We start from the raw sequence: 17,733 nt of genomic DNA, 5'->3' as shown, positions 1-17,733 counted from the left end.
CTAGCATATTAATACACAGCAGCAAGCCAGCATCTACCAGGGCTGCTGGTGCAGCTGTTGGCAATACATGGAAAATGGACAGATGCTTTTTTTTAAATAAGGGTTAGCCAATCAATGAAAAGTGTTTCATGAAAAAGTTATTGGTACCCAGTCAAACGTTTAATTATACTCAACAACTGGCAATTCAGTAATCACACTCAGTTTGGCTAAGGGGGCAGAACTTGTTAACTTGGATTATTTTACTTCCGAAACTTAAACAGATCTGTGCAGTGTGGCAACCACCTGCATTGTGTTAATTTTATACTGAAATTAAAGCACTTTCTTGCATTTCATTAAAAACATATAAAGCACAAATAATAGTTACCTGATTGACAAGGCTACCATCATAAAACAAATACAGCAGGAACGTAAAAAAAACACGACTGTACTGTACAGTGGCAAAGTAACAGATTAGCCAAAAACAAATCACAGTGAAGTTTTCATAAACTCACAATATGCATAATATGTATACAGGTCGGTGAACAACATTCAATGATAAATCTGATACGAATCTGAGGGTGCAGGCGCATCCTCCGGAGGACAATAATTATGTTACAGAAATACAAAATATAACACTGAGGAGCAAATCTGGACTCAAAATTTGGCCGGTTGCATTTAGCTATCCACATACACTTTGATATTTTACAACTCACGACATCCATAATTCACATAATGAAAAAAAATTATTGCTGTGTAAGATGTATGTACAGATTTGGATTATAAAACAACTAGGCCTACTCTTTGGGGGTAAAAGAGTTCTGAGGAGCACAGAGCTCTCTTCCAGGGCACAGATCAGAGCTCCGGGAAGGGCACTAGCGGTGTCCATATTTGGCAGACCAGTCTGTTCGCCCGTGGATGGTCTGTATTGGCGGGCGAGGCAGCAGCCCAGGCGTGCTCTTGTTGGCGGACATCATACTGGCAGAGGTGTTCATCAGACTCCGGCCAGACTGCCATGTTGCATAATCTAAAGTAGCACCAAAACAGTAATAAATATATGATGAACAACCACAGATTTCTTAGCTGAATCAAACAGCATCAAGCTCAAAAAGTTCATCCTCACTTGATGCTGTTGATTCCACTGAAGGTCCATGATGCCCTCTGTGACCGGCAGAACCAAGGTCTTTCTTGTAAAACGACGGCATGTATCCACCTGGGATTGTGTTTGTACCTGAATTGTAAAACAAACAGTGAGAAGTTGCAAAGCTGACAGTGAAGTTAAAGATGTCCAGTTTAGGTTTACCATGAGCGCCTCTGCTCGGCAGAGTCCCTCCAAATGGGATACTACTGTTGCCCCAGAGGTGGCTTCCAGTGTAGTCTTTACTGGCATTTATCGCCACGTTCTTCTTTGTGCTGATGCCTGAAGGAGACAGTAAGAGACTGTCAGATATGAAACCATTTTCAAAGATTAAAATCATTTATCAGGGAAAGTGATAAACAACAGAAATAGTTTTAAAAATTCAGAATCTGAACAGTGACGACCAGGTAGAAACAAAACTAAAAAAAGAGGCTTCTTAAACCTTTATCTGTAAAAATCTCCCCACTTGTGCGCTGACGTGCATATTATTAAATGATTTGCATGAGTATAGACAGTAAATCCTTTTCAAAGATTGCCTATGAGATCGCTTCCCACTAAGCTCTACTTTACTCAAAGTAAATCTTTGAGTATATATTACCAGGTAAATATCTCGACTGTCTCAAATAATGCTGTTTAGCAGAAGCGGTCCTTGATGGCTCTTGGTAGGCTGTCGTCTTGTTCAGGTTTAAAGGTGCGTCTTCCTTCGCTTTGGGGCGACTAAAATCCAGAACACTTCCAAATCTGAAAGACAGGGGTCATTCGCTGAGACACAGGCCATGTGAATTACCAGCTTGTAGTGATACTGATGTATGCTCAGGCTGCAGATCTTGTGTTGTATTCATGCATTATGTTGCTCCCGAGTCTTTTTGCATGTTTTGTCGGTGCATCGTTCCAGATCACAGCCTCACCTGCTCAGTACATCCTCCCCCTGCCTCGACTTCTCAGCGAAGTTACTTTTCCCAAGAATACTTATAGACGTCAGGTCAGTCTCTTCGTAGTCGTCCCAGTCTTCACCCTTAAGGTGTCCTGTGCCGTGACCCCAACGCCGCCGCCCGCCTTTCGGCTTCAGCTGATAGCTCAGTCGGTTTGCATTTTCTGTCTCCTGTCGGGTTTGCTAAAAGAACAAATCAACATGTTATTAAGGTGCACTTGATATTCTGGCTGTCAGCCTCCCTCTGATGGGACTCATTTTAAAGGAATTAGTCACCTTGCTCTGGAGAGTCTTGTCAACAATGTAAGGAAGGTGGCCCTGTGGCGTTCCTTCGGTCTGCTCCTGCTTCAGGATGTGCTTCGGTTGCTGCTCTCGCACCAGCTCCGCGTGCCGTTGGTACGCTGCCGCCTGGGCAGCTGCGGGCACAGGGGAGGGCTGGATCTGCTGCAGGGGCCTGGAGGGGGAGCAGTGTTGGTTTGGAGGTGGAGGCTGGGAGGGGGGCACAGGCTTAAGCAGCAGGGGTTGCTGCTGCAGCGTCTGTTGTGACTGTAAAGGAGCCTGCAGCGGCACGAGGCCTGGCTGAGGTCTGCCCTGCTCCAGGATCTGCTGAGGAGTGCCCAAAGCCTGGCCCACATGGAAGTAAGAGTACCTGAGAGCCTGAGAGGACATAAAGATTTGGACAAACAACATCAGCTGTCATTCTCAGCTGTGAGGGCTGTGGATATACCTGAAGCGTAGCTCAGACACTACCTGGGCTGAAGCTGGTCTCTTCTTGGGATCCCACTGGAGCAGGTCTGTCATCAGATGGATGGCTTCAGGACTGGCATTTGGGATTAGTGTCTTCAGATTACTGGGGACACACTGAGGCCAACGGAAATTCATGGCACTTGCCAGCTGGTATCCCTCCGGCCAATCGTTCTAGAGGGAGAAAACACAGTCCATCTTACACACGACATTTACATATCATCATATTTAAAAAGAAAATCCCCATCGTATCCTCATACTCAAACCCATTTTGACCTTAGAAAATATATTTTGTAATCAGTTAAACTGCAATGTATGAGCCTTTTTGGTTCAACTTTCACTTTACCTTCTTTGGTGTCCCCAAGACTTGGCAAATCTTGAATATGGTGTCTACTTCACTGGAGCCTGGGAAAAGAGGCCTGAGGGTGTAAAGCTCTGCCATGATGCAGCCAACAGCCCACTGGTCTATGGGTGAACTGTAGGATGTGGATCTGAGGAGCACCTCTGGGGCTCTGTACCTGGTCCAAAGAGAGAGAGGGTGCTGGAACTTGAGTGCGCTGAACCATTAAGCACAGTTTAATTCAGGCCAAGTAAAAGAGCTTTATATCTTATCTATATTTACTCACCATCTCGTGGAGACATAGTCTGTGTACGGCGGACGAGATCTGATTTCTCGGGCAAGTCCAAAGTCAGCTATTTTCACCAGCTCTGGGCCCATGCACAAGAGATTCTCTGGTTTCATGTCCCTGTGAAAAAACCCTAACAAAGATACATTGGATGACCGTCTTGAGTCAAATGGTACAAAATGTTCATCGTGCCACATTGAATTTAGCTCCCTACTGTCGTTACCATGTTTATGAATGAATGCGAGCCCCTGCAGTATCTGAAACATAATATTTCTGACGGCAGACTCAGGAAACAACCGAGTCCTACAGGAAGAAACAAACAGAAAACACAAAAAGTGAACAAACTAAGCATTTACCAAATATATTTTCAAAAGTAAAATTAGTAATGCAACACGTAATACGCACCTGTCTTTCATCAGCTGATATAAATTTTCCTTCATGTACTCAAATATAAAGTACAAGTGATCATTTTCTCGAATGACCTCTTTAAGTTTGATCACGTTAGCATGGTTGAGTTTCTTTAAGGACTGAAAGAGAAAAGAAACAGATTCATGTAAGAATATGTGGAATGCATAAACCAAAACTAAAGTATAAATAAATAGTGAATCTAACCATGCTGGACAATACACACAGGTCACTGCAGCACATTCAAAAGCACGTCCTACAGCTAGAAAACAAAACCTCTCTTGTTAAAACATAGCTAGTGTACAATGTAGTTTGGGGGGGGGGGGGGGGGGGGGGGGGTGCTGCAAAAGGTGGGATTTATCTTAAAATTACAAGGGAAAATAAATACAGAATAACATAAAGCAGGATGGAGAAATATACGCTTTTCCCATGCGCTGGGATGGTTTAACCATGCTAAATTTTAGTAAGGGGGAAAAGCTGTAATGGGATTCTGAGGCTGTATGGTGTGACATGCTGTAATTCTCAGCTAACCAGCAGGACTCTACAGAACCAGCGTGTTCTACACATGTTTTGCTGCATTAAGGTCAAGCTCTAGGAAAGGGGGGTGCGTAGGCCGGGGATGGGAACCAGAGCTCAAAACCAACAGCACACAAGAATCACCTTCTACTCTTAGAGCTGGTGTGTGACTTTGAGCTGTGAGGAAATTTAGACAGTCACATACTGAATCGGTGTGAAAACAAAGAACAGAAAGTTTTGAGACAGCTGGACTAAAACATGTTCATCACATCATCATGACTGCATTACCCACAAATCAACACGTTATCGTGAATTTCATATAACCCCTGCACAAAAAAAAAATCAACCCAAAAAGAGTGACAGCAACAGCAAAACCAAAACACTGCTTATCTGCTCGCTACGTCAAAACAGGTGACAGCATGTGTAACACTGAGCAGCAGGCGACATTCAAGTGAGGTGTCAGTACTATCTCATATCAGCTTTAAAGATTGATTTTCAGAGAACATTTCCAAATCTGAAAAGCTAAATGTTTCAAGGTGTGAAAAGAACACCACCATTAATGTTATCAAAGCTAATGTTAGTCAGGTCAGCAGATAGGCTATTTTGGAAACCACAAGCATGACAGGGGTCACATGACTACCAGAAATAGCCAAGCTACCACTTGTGCTAAGCGTACTGCTAGCCATCAGTTTGCTATTAACAGTTTTACAGTCCGAGCAGCTGAGTGCCAGTGACCTGACAGCGGCAGTCAGTCAGTGTCTCTTCCTGTGGCGGACATGATACAGTAATGACTACCTGAATTCAGCACTTAGCTGTTACATAATTGTTCCATCCACAACATTGTTTTTAAGATTAGATGTGCTATTTTACACCCATGGGGCCTGAAAACATCTATTTGATCACTGATCAGAATGTTTTTAAAACATTCTTCATCAAAGCACAGAAAAGAAAAGGGCATTTCCTTTAAGTTGATTTTGGGTTGATTTTTTTCATAACTGTGCCGTGCTATTCAAACGTGTGACACTGTTGAAGACACAGGAAGGACGAACTCACCTTGACTTCACGGAGGTTCATGCATTCTTCCCAGGAGTAGAATTTTCTTTTCATTCTGGAAAAAGATTTTTGTCAATGATCCACTTCTTTCCAATTACGCAACTAGTTTGTTGGAAATTACACAAAAATAATTGCAGAGCATTGGCTGTAAATTTAAAAAAAAAATCTATTGCAGATTGCAGTGAAAAGCAGCCAATTTCCAAATACTCACTTCTTTATAGCAACCAGCTCCCCTGACTCCAGACTGCGGCCGAGGATGACTGAGCCGTAGGTGCCATCCCCGAGCTGTCTGATGGTGGTGTATCTATTCATTATGCTTGTCCTTCCATAGCATCATCCGGGGGCAGATAATAGTTGGGTGGAAAATAGAGATGGATTTGCCTCCGGCTGCTGAATGCAACCAGATTTTCCTGTGACAACAGCAGAAGACCACGGGCAGAGCTGGAGGACTCATGGTGTCATGGACTTGCCTCCTGCTAGCTGAGAAAGTGAGGAACGAACAACAAAACATGATGTTAGTATGCAGCTGTATAATCACAAAGCTTGTGGCCCATAATAAACCAAATATGACCATTTCTCTGCTGAAGAGGGAAAGTTAAATGTGAGTCTAACGTGTGCAGACGAGAGGAGTTTGTGACATCACCAACTAGTTTTACCAAATGGTAAGGAGGCACTCAAGAAACACAAATTATACATCCCTGGACTAACTTGTGAAATACTGTATACAGTACAAGTGTATGACACTTTCACAAACATCATGGATGAAAAATGCCGAAGTGACCATCACCTCCCAGTTTACCGACGTTAACAGCAAGTTAACGTTAAGCATCGATCATGTTTATTGACTCGCATTAGCAGGACAGCTAACAGAGCTACGTTACCATTTCCATGTTTTGTTATGTTTTTATCGTCCTGTTTGGTTCCTAACGCATTAATTGTGCAGAATAAAAGCTCACGTAACGATAGTTTAGCACTAAAACAATTATTACTGGGATGTAACTCACACTGAAGTTATTTCCAGTTGATGGGGCTTAATACTAAAACTTGACGTGTGCGTTTTGGTTGAATTTTAACGGGTGCCTTGTGCAGTTAGCTTAATGGTAGCAAATGTGGTACAATTAATGCTAGCTTAATTGTGTTGTGGTGGTGATGGTGCTGGTGGCCCAGCTGCTGACAAACCATCACATCGCTACAGAGAAAAAAACTGGCCTGCTTGGACTAAATGGTCCCCTAACTTCAAATAAAACTAGAAGCAGCAGACTACACTCACCCTCCTCGCGTCAAACCGACAGCACCACATAGCCGAGCACTCGTAGTCGATGTTCAACAAATGGCTTAGCGGAACCACCCGATGAGTGACACCGTCATGAGACAGGCAACCGACAGATAACCGCATCCAGCGCGTCCAGATCACAACGTAAATATAATTTCATCCAGGCCCTTTCGTCGGAGAGCTCATCATAATCTCGCGTTGCTGTAAAAACAGCTCATTGCAACAAATCACAGCTCGCCTCCGTCGACAAAGATGAAAAAACGAGATGGAATAAGTCACTGCACCCGTATGTCGACCGTATACCCTTTAATGTCTGCAGCATAAAACTGATGACTATTTAAATCTATCTATCTATCTATCTATCTATCTATCTATCTATCTATCTATCTATCTATCTTTATGTCTTTGGCTGTCCCTTTTTTTAGTCTACATATTGCCTGTATTTAAACGCAAAGCAAAAGCGGAAGTCAGATAGTAGAAATGCTCTTGCATAGCATTCTTCTTCTCTGGTCAATTCCCCGACGTACAGTGAAGCAGGCGGTCCAAGTGTGTGTGTGGACCCTGAAGCACAGACATACACACACACTGCAGCGGTGAAGGGCTCAGACACTACTACAGAAGAAACAAGTTCTGCATTGCATATTTTGCTAGGGTAAAACTAAACAAATAGTAGTTATATTTAGTCTAGTAAAATTTAGCAAAAGCGAACCCCCTTAGAATATAGCAAAAATGTGTTTTCTGACAAAAACTAGGCTGCTTTTTCTGACTTCTTTTGGAGATACAGATAATGTCTTAGTCTGCAAAATATCCCGTACACTGGCTGAAAAAAAATAAATAGAGATAAAAATAGGCTGATAAAAATATAGAAAAAAACGTACAATATTCATCTGAAATGTGGTGTTGTAAATATTCAACCCCACAAAATGGATGCACCAATACATAAAAATTGGTATAGATACACTTTGCTCTATCTTCACCGCACACTTGCAGTAGTCAAATAAATGTTTAGATTCAGACATAAAAGCAGAATACTCCATTACAAAAAAATGAAAAAACTAAAGTAGCAATTATGAGCAGTGAAAGAAAAAGTTAGTTCCTTTCAGAGTGTTATATTATTATGAGATTTCTAACAGCAGACCATTATTGCTGATGTATTACAGTATAAGAACTACTTTAATACTGTAGCTATGAGGTGGAGCCAATTTTTTGTACAACTTAATGATGCATCATATTTTCTAACCTATAGCTCATCATACATTTTGCATGTCGTGATCGGTAAAGTAACTGAAACAGTCAGATAAATGAAGTGAAAAGTACAATATCCCCATCTGAAATGTAGTACAATTGAAGTGTACAGTGGAATATAGAAATACTGAAGTACAAGTAGGCTTCAATAAATAAGTTAGGATGAGATGAGATAAGACTTTATTGATCCCACATCAGGGAAATTCAGTCGTTACAGCCAGCAAGTCTTACAAAAAGCAACCACAGTGGCATAAAAGGATCAAGATAAAAAAAAAATGTACAGGATACAGAATAGGAAAACAACTATGTGTATATATGTACATTTGCACAGATTAGAAAAATACTAAATGCCATGAAAATCCCACTGCCATATTGCCAATATCCTTATATGCACACACACATACACTCTCTTCTGGGAATCCAGATTATTATGTAACGACAACAGGTATGTGTTCGGTTAGACATTTTGAGGCCAAATACCTCACAGAACGACCTGCTTGCACTGACTACACAAGTTTTACCAGGCTGACTGGTAAAGTTTAAGATGATTAGCCAGTAGTTTTGTGGGGGGTGGGCGGGCAGGACAGTAACTCTGAGATGTATCATAACAATCATACCAACAACTTATGAAGCTGAGTAGAAAGGCACATTTCACGCCCAACAGATACTGCAAAGGTAGGCCTGTTATTTCATTCTTCAGATGAATGACTGAATTCTAAATAGGGAGCAGGTGATGCATTAAAATTGGTGACCCATCAGATTCTGTGAAAACAAATGTCACTGCAAATGTTTTTGTCACATTGTGATTACCAAAAATGGAGGGAAGTATTCTTGACAAATGTTTTACACATGATGTAGAAATTTAAAAAGGGAGAAACAAGCATGACTCCAGATGTTTTGTGCAGTGAAATGGCAGAGGGTGTGACAGTTAATGTACATGTTAGTTTTGACAGATGGTTGAAAGGCTTCTGAGACAGAAATATGAAGTGATTTTGTCCATGGTCAATATGAGGTAAATTACTGAATGTGTGTCACTTTTTTTTTTTTTTTTTTTAAACTATTTTTCAAGGAAAAATGTGAAACGTTCCAGCTTCCCAAGTGTGAGGAGCTGCTGCATTTCACTGTTCTATATGAGTGTGAATAGAATACATTTTGCCTTTGGATCACTGGCTGGTCAAAACAAGACATTTGAAAATATTATCTTGGGTTCTGGGAGATTTTAATTGTCATTTTACACTATTTTTTATTATTTTGTGGACGAAACAACTGATTGAGATGACAATTGCAAGATTCATAAGTCGTGCAAATAGTCATTAGTTGCAGCCCCACCTTTTAGACTACTACTATAATACTTATGGAGCTATCATAATAACTCCAAATAGTTACAGCTATAACCTTCAAGAAACCTTCAGCTAGCTTACGAAGCTAACATCACCTGCCTTCCTTTAGCTGCAGCTAACACAGCTGCTTACACAGCTAGCTTGGTCCCATACAGCTGCCCTGGCCGAGGTGTGTCTGCAGGTGTAAGCAAACCTGGACATGCATCAGTTGTGAGCGTTAAAGGTTAGAATGAAAATGAAAAAAATATCCAGATCTTTAGGAAACATCATAGGAAGGCGCTAATAACTTACATAATTAGCAGCATTTATTTATTAATTTTGTAACTGCACTAGGCCCCCTAACGACGCTTGCGTATGTTGTTGCTGGTGTGTGCGTGTAGTGTCTTTCAGTCCTGCATGGTCCTGGTTGGCTGAAGCTGAAAGTCATCAAGGAACTGGAGGCAGTCAAGATTTTGCCATTTATTTATGTATTTATTAATGTGCTAATACAGTCGGTACAGCTCGCAGAGACAGAAAGAGCTCTCAAAGCAAAGGCCCTCTCTCTCCACGTCTGTTTCCAACTTCCCTGCACTCCCTCACTTCCGGTGTCACTGTCGCTCCGGGCTACTCAGCGAAATGGCTGCGTTCCTGCGAGCTCGTAAATATGTGCGTTGTGTTGTCCGTTTCTCCGACCGTGAACTGTAAACGCTAGTGTTGACCGCTTTTGAATTTAAAAAGGAGACCTACTAGCCGTGCCGTCATGGTGGGTGACTGTTTTTTTTTTACCAGTTATTCAGAGAGAAAGGTGTTAGCTAGCCAGCAAACGTTAGCTAGCTAACGCAGCTAACGTCACCTGTCTTACTTTACCTGTAGCTAACAGAGCTAGCTACTGCTGCTCTGCTCGACGTGTGTCTTCATGTGTTGACTCGTTACCAAACCATAAAATCTTTCATGTCTGAATTTAGCGACAAGACATTTGTATTAACAACATACTAGTGTAAATGTGTAAGTTATATTTAGGCAACGTTAGCACAAGCCTACCTAGTGTTTTTACAAAGCATGTTTTGCCAAGCACTCGTAGTCACCAGGAGTTTCTGAATTAATTAGGTTTTTAACTTCAGTCACATTTATTGAACGAGTTTCCTAGTGCCAGGTGTGTTTGAATTCAGTGACCTCACATTTGGACCTATACATCGTGCAAGAGGATGAGTTGCAAGTAAACACTATGCTATATGTAATCTTAGGCAGTAAGATTTTACTGCGTGGCGAAAGTAGCAGAAAGTTGGAATAGTGTTTGTCTTCCTTTAAGTGGGTTTCCCGATGAATGAGTCGGATTTCAGGTTGTCTAGATTCAAAGCAGCCGCATGGGCAATTCGTGGTAAATTGATCCCTGCAGTTGAAGGAGTGGTGTCATTACAGCTTGACCACAAGATGATGACATTTCTTACTCACACTGGAGAAATTAATTTATAATTTCCCCTGTTACATTTTACAAAATAGTACAAAAAATGCCCATGACGATTCCACAGATCCCAGAGAGATGTCTTTAAATTCCTTGCTTTGGACCAACAGTCCAGACACTAAAAATGTTGAAAATTTGTTTCTGTAATCTGTAAAAATCAGATGACAATATAATGTCCGAAAGTAATGTGTTGAAACATAAACATCCTGATACACAGTCCTTACATTTGTTTTGTTTTTTCAATTTAATAAAGTTGACCAAGACACAGATGAGCGGGACATTGTACAGTTGTAAAATCCACGTATCAGAGCTCTCTGGTGGACAAACTATTACATTACAAACTATGTAATGGGAACACTGTTTCTAAATTGGGTCAAACCTAGTTTGGCATTTGTCAACTGCAATTTCTTGTGACTTATCGACTGACTTAAACACCAATTACAATATATCTGCAAAAAACCTCATATCATCCTGGAGAATGTGTTGATACAGCTCTATTTACAAGTATATAAAATAGAAAAGCAGTACAGGATAGCTGATACTCAGTGTTTTGTGTCTTTATACTTTTTAGAAAAAAAAAATAACCACCCACAAAAGCAAATAAAGACATGACAGTTACAACTTACCCAACTAAAACAGAAGAAAACAATGACAAAAAGACAGCCCCCATAATTTCTCCACAAGGTACAGCTTTAATTTTGAAAATGTGAACATTTAACACTACTATGCATTTAAAGGAGGTCATTGTAGTTGGGTTGGGACTCGGTAAGGAGCTGAATGTCCTGCTCTGTACATTAATGTATGACCTGGGAGACCAGCAATCTGCAAGAAAACAACTCCACAAATTCACAGCTGCAGCAGTTACACAAACAGCTCTGGTGATTAATTGAGTTAATACTTTATGCTTGTGTAGGCTGAAGAAAACGATGATATCGGAGGTACAATAGAGGATGAAGATGAAGGTTCAGATGACCCAAATCTTCAGGTAAGACATCATGATTAATATTTTCTTTTCTGATTTCTAAATTTTTGACTGCATCAGTGACAACTGCATCTGCCTCTAAACCCATCACAGTGTGAGGGCAGTATTTCTTTGCTCTGTTTTGCTGTTTTATTGTTCGACTCTGCCTGTTCTCGCTGTTTATTTCTTTTGGTCTGCAAAACTGTAAGGAGTGTACTGCCTTAAAAGAGCATGTTTGCTCACCTAACCTACCCTGCACAAATAAATGAAGGCTAAATAAATATTTGGCTCATTTGTCAGTGATCATATAAATAAACCAGAAATCGACCCACTGGTTACTTCTCTAATCCCACACGACCTACCGAGGAAAAAGCTTTGTCATGTTATTTAAGCACGAAAAGAAAGCTCATATGTTAAAATCAAAAAAATCTTAGGCTTCCAAGAGTTAGGTGTTTTGTTATTGTTTTTGGTAAAAGGTACAATAAAGAAAAATGTCACCTTTCTTCATTTCGCTAGCCCTCCAGTTTGACATGCGCTATCTTACATGTTTCCAATGCAGAGACAGTTCTGGCTGAACCCTGCTGTTACAGTATGACTATGAACAAAGAAGCTTTTCTGACACCTTTTAGCTTTTTAATTGAATTGCAGGTGCAGCTCAGTGTGTTCAGAGCTAAGTGGATGTCCGAACTCAAAATGAGCTCTGGAGCAAGTGGAATGAGTGATCGACAGCTGCAAACTAAAGGTCTGAAGAAGACACAAGAAATTGTTCGGGAGGAAAAAGTAAGTTGTGATATTTCTCCGCGTCGAGGACTTGCATGTACTGAAGAGTGCTGTCACTGGAATTTACAGCACTGATGATGACTGATGTGAGTCATCTTCCCTCAGGCCACAGAGCTGTTCTTGAGAGCTGTCCAGGAAGAACAGAGTGGAGCTGTCTATGAGGGTATGTATGAAGGATTTATGGTGATTGAAATCACCAGTGAAAGGAGGCTAACAACAAAAAATGAGTAGAATTGCTGTATTAAATTCACAGAATAGGCTTGTGGGAAAATACATCAGATTTAAAAAAATAATTATGCATGTCTAACCTTCAATCTTCATCATAAATCAAGTGCAGCAGTTCAGATGTCATGATCATTGCCATTGACAGCAATTGAGCATGAAGCAAACACAGGCGATGACATTGCTGAATCACTTCACTTTCATCCATCCATCCATCACCATACTCTATAACCACTTATCCTTTGGAGTGTTACGGGGGGCTGGAGCAGATCCCAGCTGACGTTGGGCGAGCTGCAGGGTACACACTGGGCAGGTCTCCAGTTCATCACAGGGCTGACGACCATGCTCACATTCACCAGCGGCCAAATAAGAGTCACAAATTAACTTTTTTTAACAGCGGTTTATTTTCTTGTTAATGTATAAGTTGACCTCTTTACTTGCAGCTATCAAGTTCTATCGCATGGCTATGCAGCTTGATCCTGACATTGAGTTTAAAATCAACTACAGCCGTCCTCCAGATGCAGACAGAGGTGGAGGAAACTAGTAAGCTGCTCTTTATTTTTCTGCATTAGATTGATTAACTAAATCTAAGTCTGCAGTGTTTCAACATGCTTTTTGAAGTTATGATCTCTTAAAACCGGTGTTGTGCAAGTGAGTAACTTAGCATCTCGTGTTTATTTTGCAGCATGGAGGACAATGATGTTGACAGTGAGATTGAGGAGGATCTACTTGCCTACTTTGAGCAGGAGCTAACTCTGGAAAGCTCCTTTCCAAAGATCTGCACTCCTGAGTTGGACTTGACTCAGGTGCACATTTCAGGTAAAAATGATTTGATGAGAACATAACTAACATCCACAGTCATTATGTACTTATATTTATTAAAAAAACATTTGTTTCCTGTTTTATTCGACTGCAGCCTTGCCGCGGGAAATCCTGATGTACATATTTCGTTGGGTTGTGTCGAGTGATCTGGACATGCGAGCCCTGGAGCAGCTCTCTTTAGTGTGCCGTGGGTTTTACATTTGTGCAAGGTCAGCCCCTCTGTCACAACAGATCAGATGTGCGACAGCTTGTTCGTCAACAGCTTGTTTTTCTCAGCTTTTGCCTCTCAAAATTGCTGATTTCAAATCAGACAGTTGGAACTCTCACGTTGTTGCTGCACAGTAAATAATGTAATTAATAGCTCGTTCTATGTGCATGGTTGTCAATTTGTTTTCACTTTTCGTTTCTGTCCAGAGACCCTGAGATTTGGCATTTGGCCTGTGTAAGAGTGTGGGGACGGAACTGCACAAAAGTTGTACCCTTCAAATCCTGGAGAGAGATGTTTCTGCGAAGGCCACGCGTCCGTTTCGATGGTAAATAAGTATTTTAATGTACAAATTTGGGAGCCCTGTCATGGTTAGAATGTAACAGATCTGGACCAATCAGAAATATTTTCAGTGCTTTTGAGACATAGCTGCTCTTAACATGGAGCACACTGTGGCCCCCTGCCGTGGGAGAAGTGTTGTTTTAATCAGCCACAGTAGAAATCCGATGATGTGCCAGATTGTAAAATACGATACCACTGCGCTTATGCTTGATTTCAGTACGTGACAATGTAAGACATCAGCTGGGCCAACCTGTGCTGCCAGTATGCTGGTGCACTGCACATCCAATGAAGATGATTTACTGATGCAGAATTTTCCATTGATGTTATTTTCACAGGTGTCTATATCAGCAAGACATCCTACATTCGTCAAGGAGAGGAATCACTGGATGGATTTTACAGAGCTTGGCACCACGTTGAGTACTACAGGTAGATGTTTGCCTTTAATCTTTGTTTGATTTTGAGTTGTGTACATATCACAGCTAAGTGCTGACTTCCTTATCACAGGTACCTCCGGTTCTTCCCTGACGGCCACGTCATCATGCTCACCACCCCTGAGGACCCTCTGGCCATTGTCCCTCGCTTGCGTACTTGGAACACCAGGTACTCCTTCTGTTTTCTCAGCTACAACAAACATTGCAACATCAACAGTCATTTCCTTTTCCTGATTGTTGAATTTTGTTTGATCTTGCAGACTGGATTCTGCTCTGATCGGTCATTTCCGTCTGTCACCGGAGACAGACAATCAAACCAAAGTCTTTGCTGTTGTCTGCAAGAAAAAGGAGGAGGTGAGAATACGTTTCTGTAAAGCATCACAGATGGGTTTGTCGTATTAGTTCACTCAAAAGAAGTGTAAGGTGACATCTTAACAACACCTCCAGAAAAAGCAGATTAAAAGTAATAAATGCTAAAAAAAAAAAAAAAGTATTTACTACAGTTTATAATCTCACACTCAGAATTTTGACTTCAATGTGGTAAATCAAAATTGTGAGTGTGGCTGTTTTTAGTGTTTTGTTTTTCTTTTCATGGCAGATATGAGCCTCCATACTTGACCAACTTAAAGTACAGATGAAAACAGCTGTTAGATGCTTGGTACCTGTGTTGGGTTTGTCAAACAGCATAATTACACGACCTTCTTACTGCTATTTAATGTCATGCTTAAATGTACTGTCACGCCTGTGAGCAGTTGTCTTTTTGTTCCGTCACCACACTGTTACATCCTTTTACTTAATAACTCCGGCTCCTCTCAGCTTTTATGTAAATAATCAAACTGAACTCGTGTTCATGTGTAGTATCGTCATCATACTTTTGCACTGCCAATATGGTGGAAATACATACAGTATGCGGTGTGTTCTGTTTTTCAGGTTAATGTACAAGGTTATGTGAGACAACTAAGTTTCAAAGAATCGTTTATTTATTTATTTATTTATTTATTTTTTATTGTTTCACCTAACATTCTTCGGGGAGTGATTACAGGAGAATCAACCCTTTCACTCGTGCCATAGTGACATGAACTTGCACTTTTCCAAGAATCAGTAAAACTCAGACTCGTCACTTCATGGCTCATCTTATGCACTTTGTTATTTGTCCACAGAAAGCGGCCGAGTTTCAGAGGAGCCGGTTCTGCAGGCGGAACCCACCTCCGGAGGCTGAACACAGCTTCCACGTGGGACTGCAACTGACCTCTGGGGGGCGTCAGAGTTTCAGTAAGCTGGTGTGGATCCATCACTCCTGCCACATCACTTACAAGTAAGAGACATGAGCACAGACAGAAGTGGAAAAGAGAAATGAATTCCCTGTTTGTTTCAAATGTAATGTTAATTATGTTTTTAGGCTGACTGGGGAAACGGTTGTCACATCGTTTGACCTGGACAGGATGTACACACCCTTCCTCTTTGCACGTGTGAAGAGTTACACCGCTTTGTCTGAGCAGCCTCTCTAAGCCGCCTGGAGACCCGCACACATAAAACATCCCACGGCAAAAGTTCCTTCACCGTTATAACAAAATGCATCCTCCTGAGCCTGTTTAATTTGTTCTGCTGGGTTATGGTGTCAGTTCAAGAACCCTCGTGTTTCCTACATGCGAGCATGTCACGTTTCAGGTTTACATAATAGAATACTACTTATTTTCTGATTTCAGAAATTATGGTCATGTGCTGAGAGCTAAAATAATTAGCGACCTTTCCCACCTGTTCAAAGCAATGAATGTCCATGCTGTTTTTGTTTATTGTTGCACTTTCTCCCTCAAATAAACAGTGGTGGATAGAATGTGCACTTATAGTTTGAGTTATTTGCTTGTCTGCAGGGCAGTGATGTGTCACCAGGTGGGTTATTTTTACTAGATTTAAGGTCTTATGTATGTACTGCTCACTCATGGCTAGGAAAAATGGTACATCACAGTAAAATTATAGATCTCCTATTAAACAACCTCAGTGAAAAGACATTGCAGATTTGATTTCAGACTTCTACATCGTTTGCCTTGCTGAGGACACACGGGGGTATAATCCACGTATTACGTTTTCTGGGAACCAGGCACGGACAGATAAACAGGATTTGTGGATAAAAATAAATAATAAATGTGAAAGTTGTATTGGATTATGCTAAAATGATTTGTGGCTTGTTGACTTTACCAAGTAGGTTTTTCAGAGCGTTACTAAAGGAACTACAGTCTTGAAAATACACAATTAATTGGGTGAATAAATCTTTAGTTTCTGAACAATGATTGCTGTTTTTGTATGAGTTCATAAAAAAAGGAAACAAAAGCTGATATCGACGTAGACAAACTAGATAAGAATTGAATTAAAAATGGAAACAAGTTGTAAGAGGATTACTAAGAGGAGAAAACAAAACAATTAAAAACCTAATTTGAGATAAGGTTGGAGTTGGTTTTCACATTACTCAGCTTTTGGTGCTGCCATGTTTGTCCTTAGTTTCATGAATGCTGTTGAATTTTTATCTCACAAAGCCAAAGCAGTTGTTTTTCCCTCAGCACTGAAGGTTAATTGTCCCGCCCCAAACTAGACTTAATTAAACTGCAATTCATTTTCAAATTTGCGACACATTTAAGCAGGAGAAATAAACGGTTGTCCGCTCTGAATGATGCAGTCCGTTCAAAATACAGTGACTGACGATTCATCATGCGTGGAGCTCTACTCCGTTAGCATGGTTGCTGTTTGTGTGACCAAACAACTTAAGACGATGATGCGTGCTCAGTCAAATCAGATTCATGTTCTTCTTGAAGTCATGGTGATTTAACATCAGCCATAGTTTGTTTTTTATCTGATGCTGACACAGTGCAGACTGTGAGAGCATAATAATGAACGCAAGTATGAGAGCGCCTCCCAGCACATCTGAAGCTCAATAATTCACACATATTACTTCATGTGCTTAATCTGTTTAAAAACCAGAGTAATAACAGCATAATGTGTGTGTATGTGATGGACTATTTCTTGTTCTGATGCAGTCACTTCCTGGAGTCTCCGCTGGTTGCCTGGCAACCACACGGGGACAGGGTCCTGGATTCCTTTTCCCGTGGTCTTAATGGACTGTTGCATTTCACACACAGGTCACACTTGAAGCCTGATTTACTGCGTACTTGCTAAACGCCAAAGCTGCTTATTTAGACAGACCAAGAGTGGCTGTAAGTCTTCAACAAGAAGATCACAGAGCCGCTGCGCTGCGCTGAATACCACACTGACAGCTGGATCAACGCCGCC

At 41.1% G+C, this 17,733-nt stretch overlaps 2 protein-coding genes across 4 annotated transcripts; one reads left to right on the top strand and one right to left on the bottom strand.

The window, feature by feature from the left end:
- Nucleotides 1-137: 137 nt before the first annotated feature.
- Nucleotides 138-6,904, bottom strand: LOC143328412 (serine/threonine-protein kinase ICK-like). 3 transcript variants are annotated; one of them, XM_076743534.1, is made up of 14 exons: nucleotides 6,660-6,904; nucleotides 5,601-5,869; nucleotides 5,390-5,444; nucleotides 3,821-3,942; nucleotides 3,639-3,718; nucleotides 3,416-3,548; nucleotides 3,136-3,307; nucleotides 2,796-2,963; nucleotides 2,322-2,702; nucleotides 2,023-2,228; nucleotides 1,713-1,855; nucleotides 1,280-1,396; nucleotides 1,100-1,207; nucleotides 138-1,003 (listed from the first exon to the last, which is right to left on the bottom strand). In XM_076743534.1, the coding sequence occupies exons 2-14, from the start codon at nucleotides 5,699-5,701 to the stop codon at nucleotides 852-854; spliced, it is 1,938 nt and encodes a 645-aa protein (XP_076599649.1). In that variant the 5' UTR covers nucleotides 5,702-5,869; nucleotides 6,660-6,904; the 3' UTR covers nucleotides 138-851. The 3 variants fall into 3 exon arrangements, with proteins under 3 accessions (XP_076599649.1, XP_076599651.1, XP_076599652.1); XM_076743536.1 differs by having other exon boundaries at nucleotides 1,100-1,189; XM_076743537.1 differs by lacking the exons at nucleotides 5,601-5,869; nucleotides 6,660-6,904 and adding an exon at nucleotides 4,481-4,513.
- Nucleotides 6,905-9,606: 2,702 nt separating this feature from the next.
- On the top strand, nucleotides 9,607-16,285 carry fbxo9 (F-box protein 9). The gene is made up of 13 exons (XM_076743669.1): nucleotides 9,607-9,989; nucleotides 11,602-11,673; nucleotides 12,298-12,429; nucleotides 12,535-12,592; nucleotides 13,095-13,194; nucleotides 13,337-13,470; nucleotides 13,568-13,682; nucleotides 13,888-14,006; nucleotides 14,356-14,446; nucleotides 14,525-14,620; nucleotides 14,712-14,805; nucleotides 15,612-15,766; nucleotides 15,851-16,285. The coding sequence occupies exons 1-13, from the start codon at nucleotides 9,987-9,989 to the stop codon at nucleotides 15,957-15,959; spliced, it is 1,278 nt and encodes a 425-aa protein (XP_076599784.1). The 5' UTR covers nucleotides 9,607-9,986; the 3' UTR covers nucleotides 15,960-16,285.
- Nucleotides 16,286-17,733: the final 1,448 nt, after the last annotated feature.

This window comes from Chaetodon auriga, chromosome 11, assembly GCF_051107435.1.
Source record: "Chaetodon auriga isolate fChaAug3 chromosome 11, fChaAug3.hap1, whole genome shotgun sequence".
NCBI lineage: Eukaryota > Metazoa > Chordata > Actinopteri > Chaetodontiformes > Chaetodontidae > Chaetodon > Chaetodon auriga.
Note: the sequence above shows the minus strand (reverse complement) of the source record. Positions and strands in the feature narration are given on the sequence as shown.

Excerpts from the sequence above, each read along its gene's own strand:
- LOC143328412 (XM_076743534.1), bottom strand. The coding sequence starts at position 5,701 with ATGAATAGATACACCACCATCAGACAGCTCGGGGATGGCACCTACGGC. Across the intron at positions 3,943-5,389 it reads TGAACCTCCGTGAAGTCAAG|TCCTTAAAGAAACTCAACCA; the intron begins GTGAGTTCGTCC and ends TTTCTCTTTCAG. Across the intron at positions 1,208-1,279 it reads GCCGAGCAGAGGCGCTCATG|GTACAAACACAATCCCAGGT; the intron begins GTAAACCTAAAC and ends TTTACAATTCAG.
- fbxo9 (XM_076743669.1), top strand. Across the intron at positions 12,593-13,094 it reads GAGTGGAGCTGTCTATGAGG|CTATCAAGTTCTATCGCATG; the intron begins GTATGTATGAAG and ends CTTTACTTGCAG. Across the intron at positions 15,767-15,850 it reads TCCTGCCACATCACTTACAA|GCTGACTGGGGAAACGGTTG; the intron begins GTAAGAGACATG and ends TTATGTTTTTAG.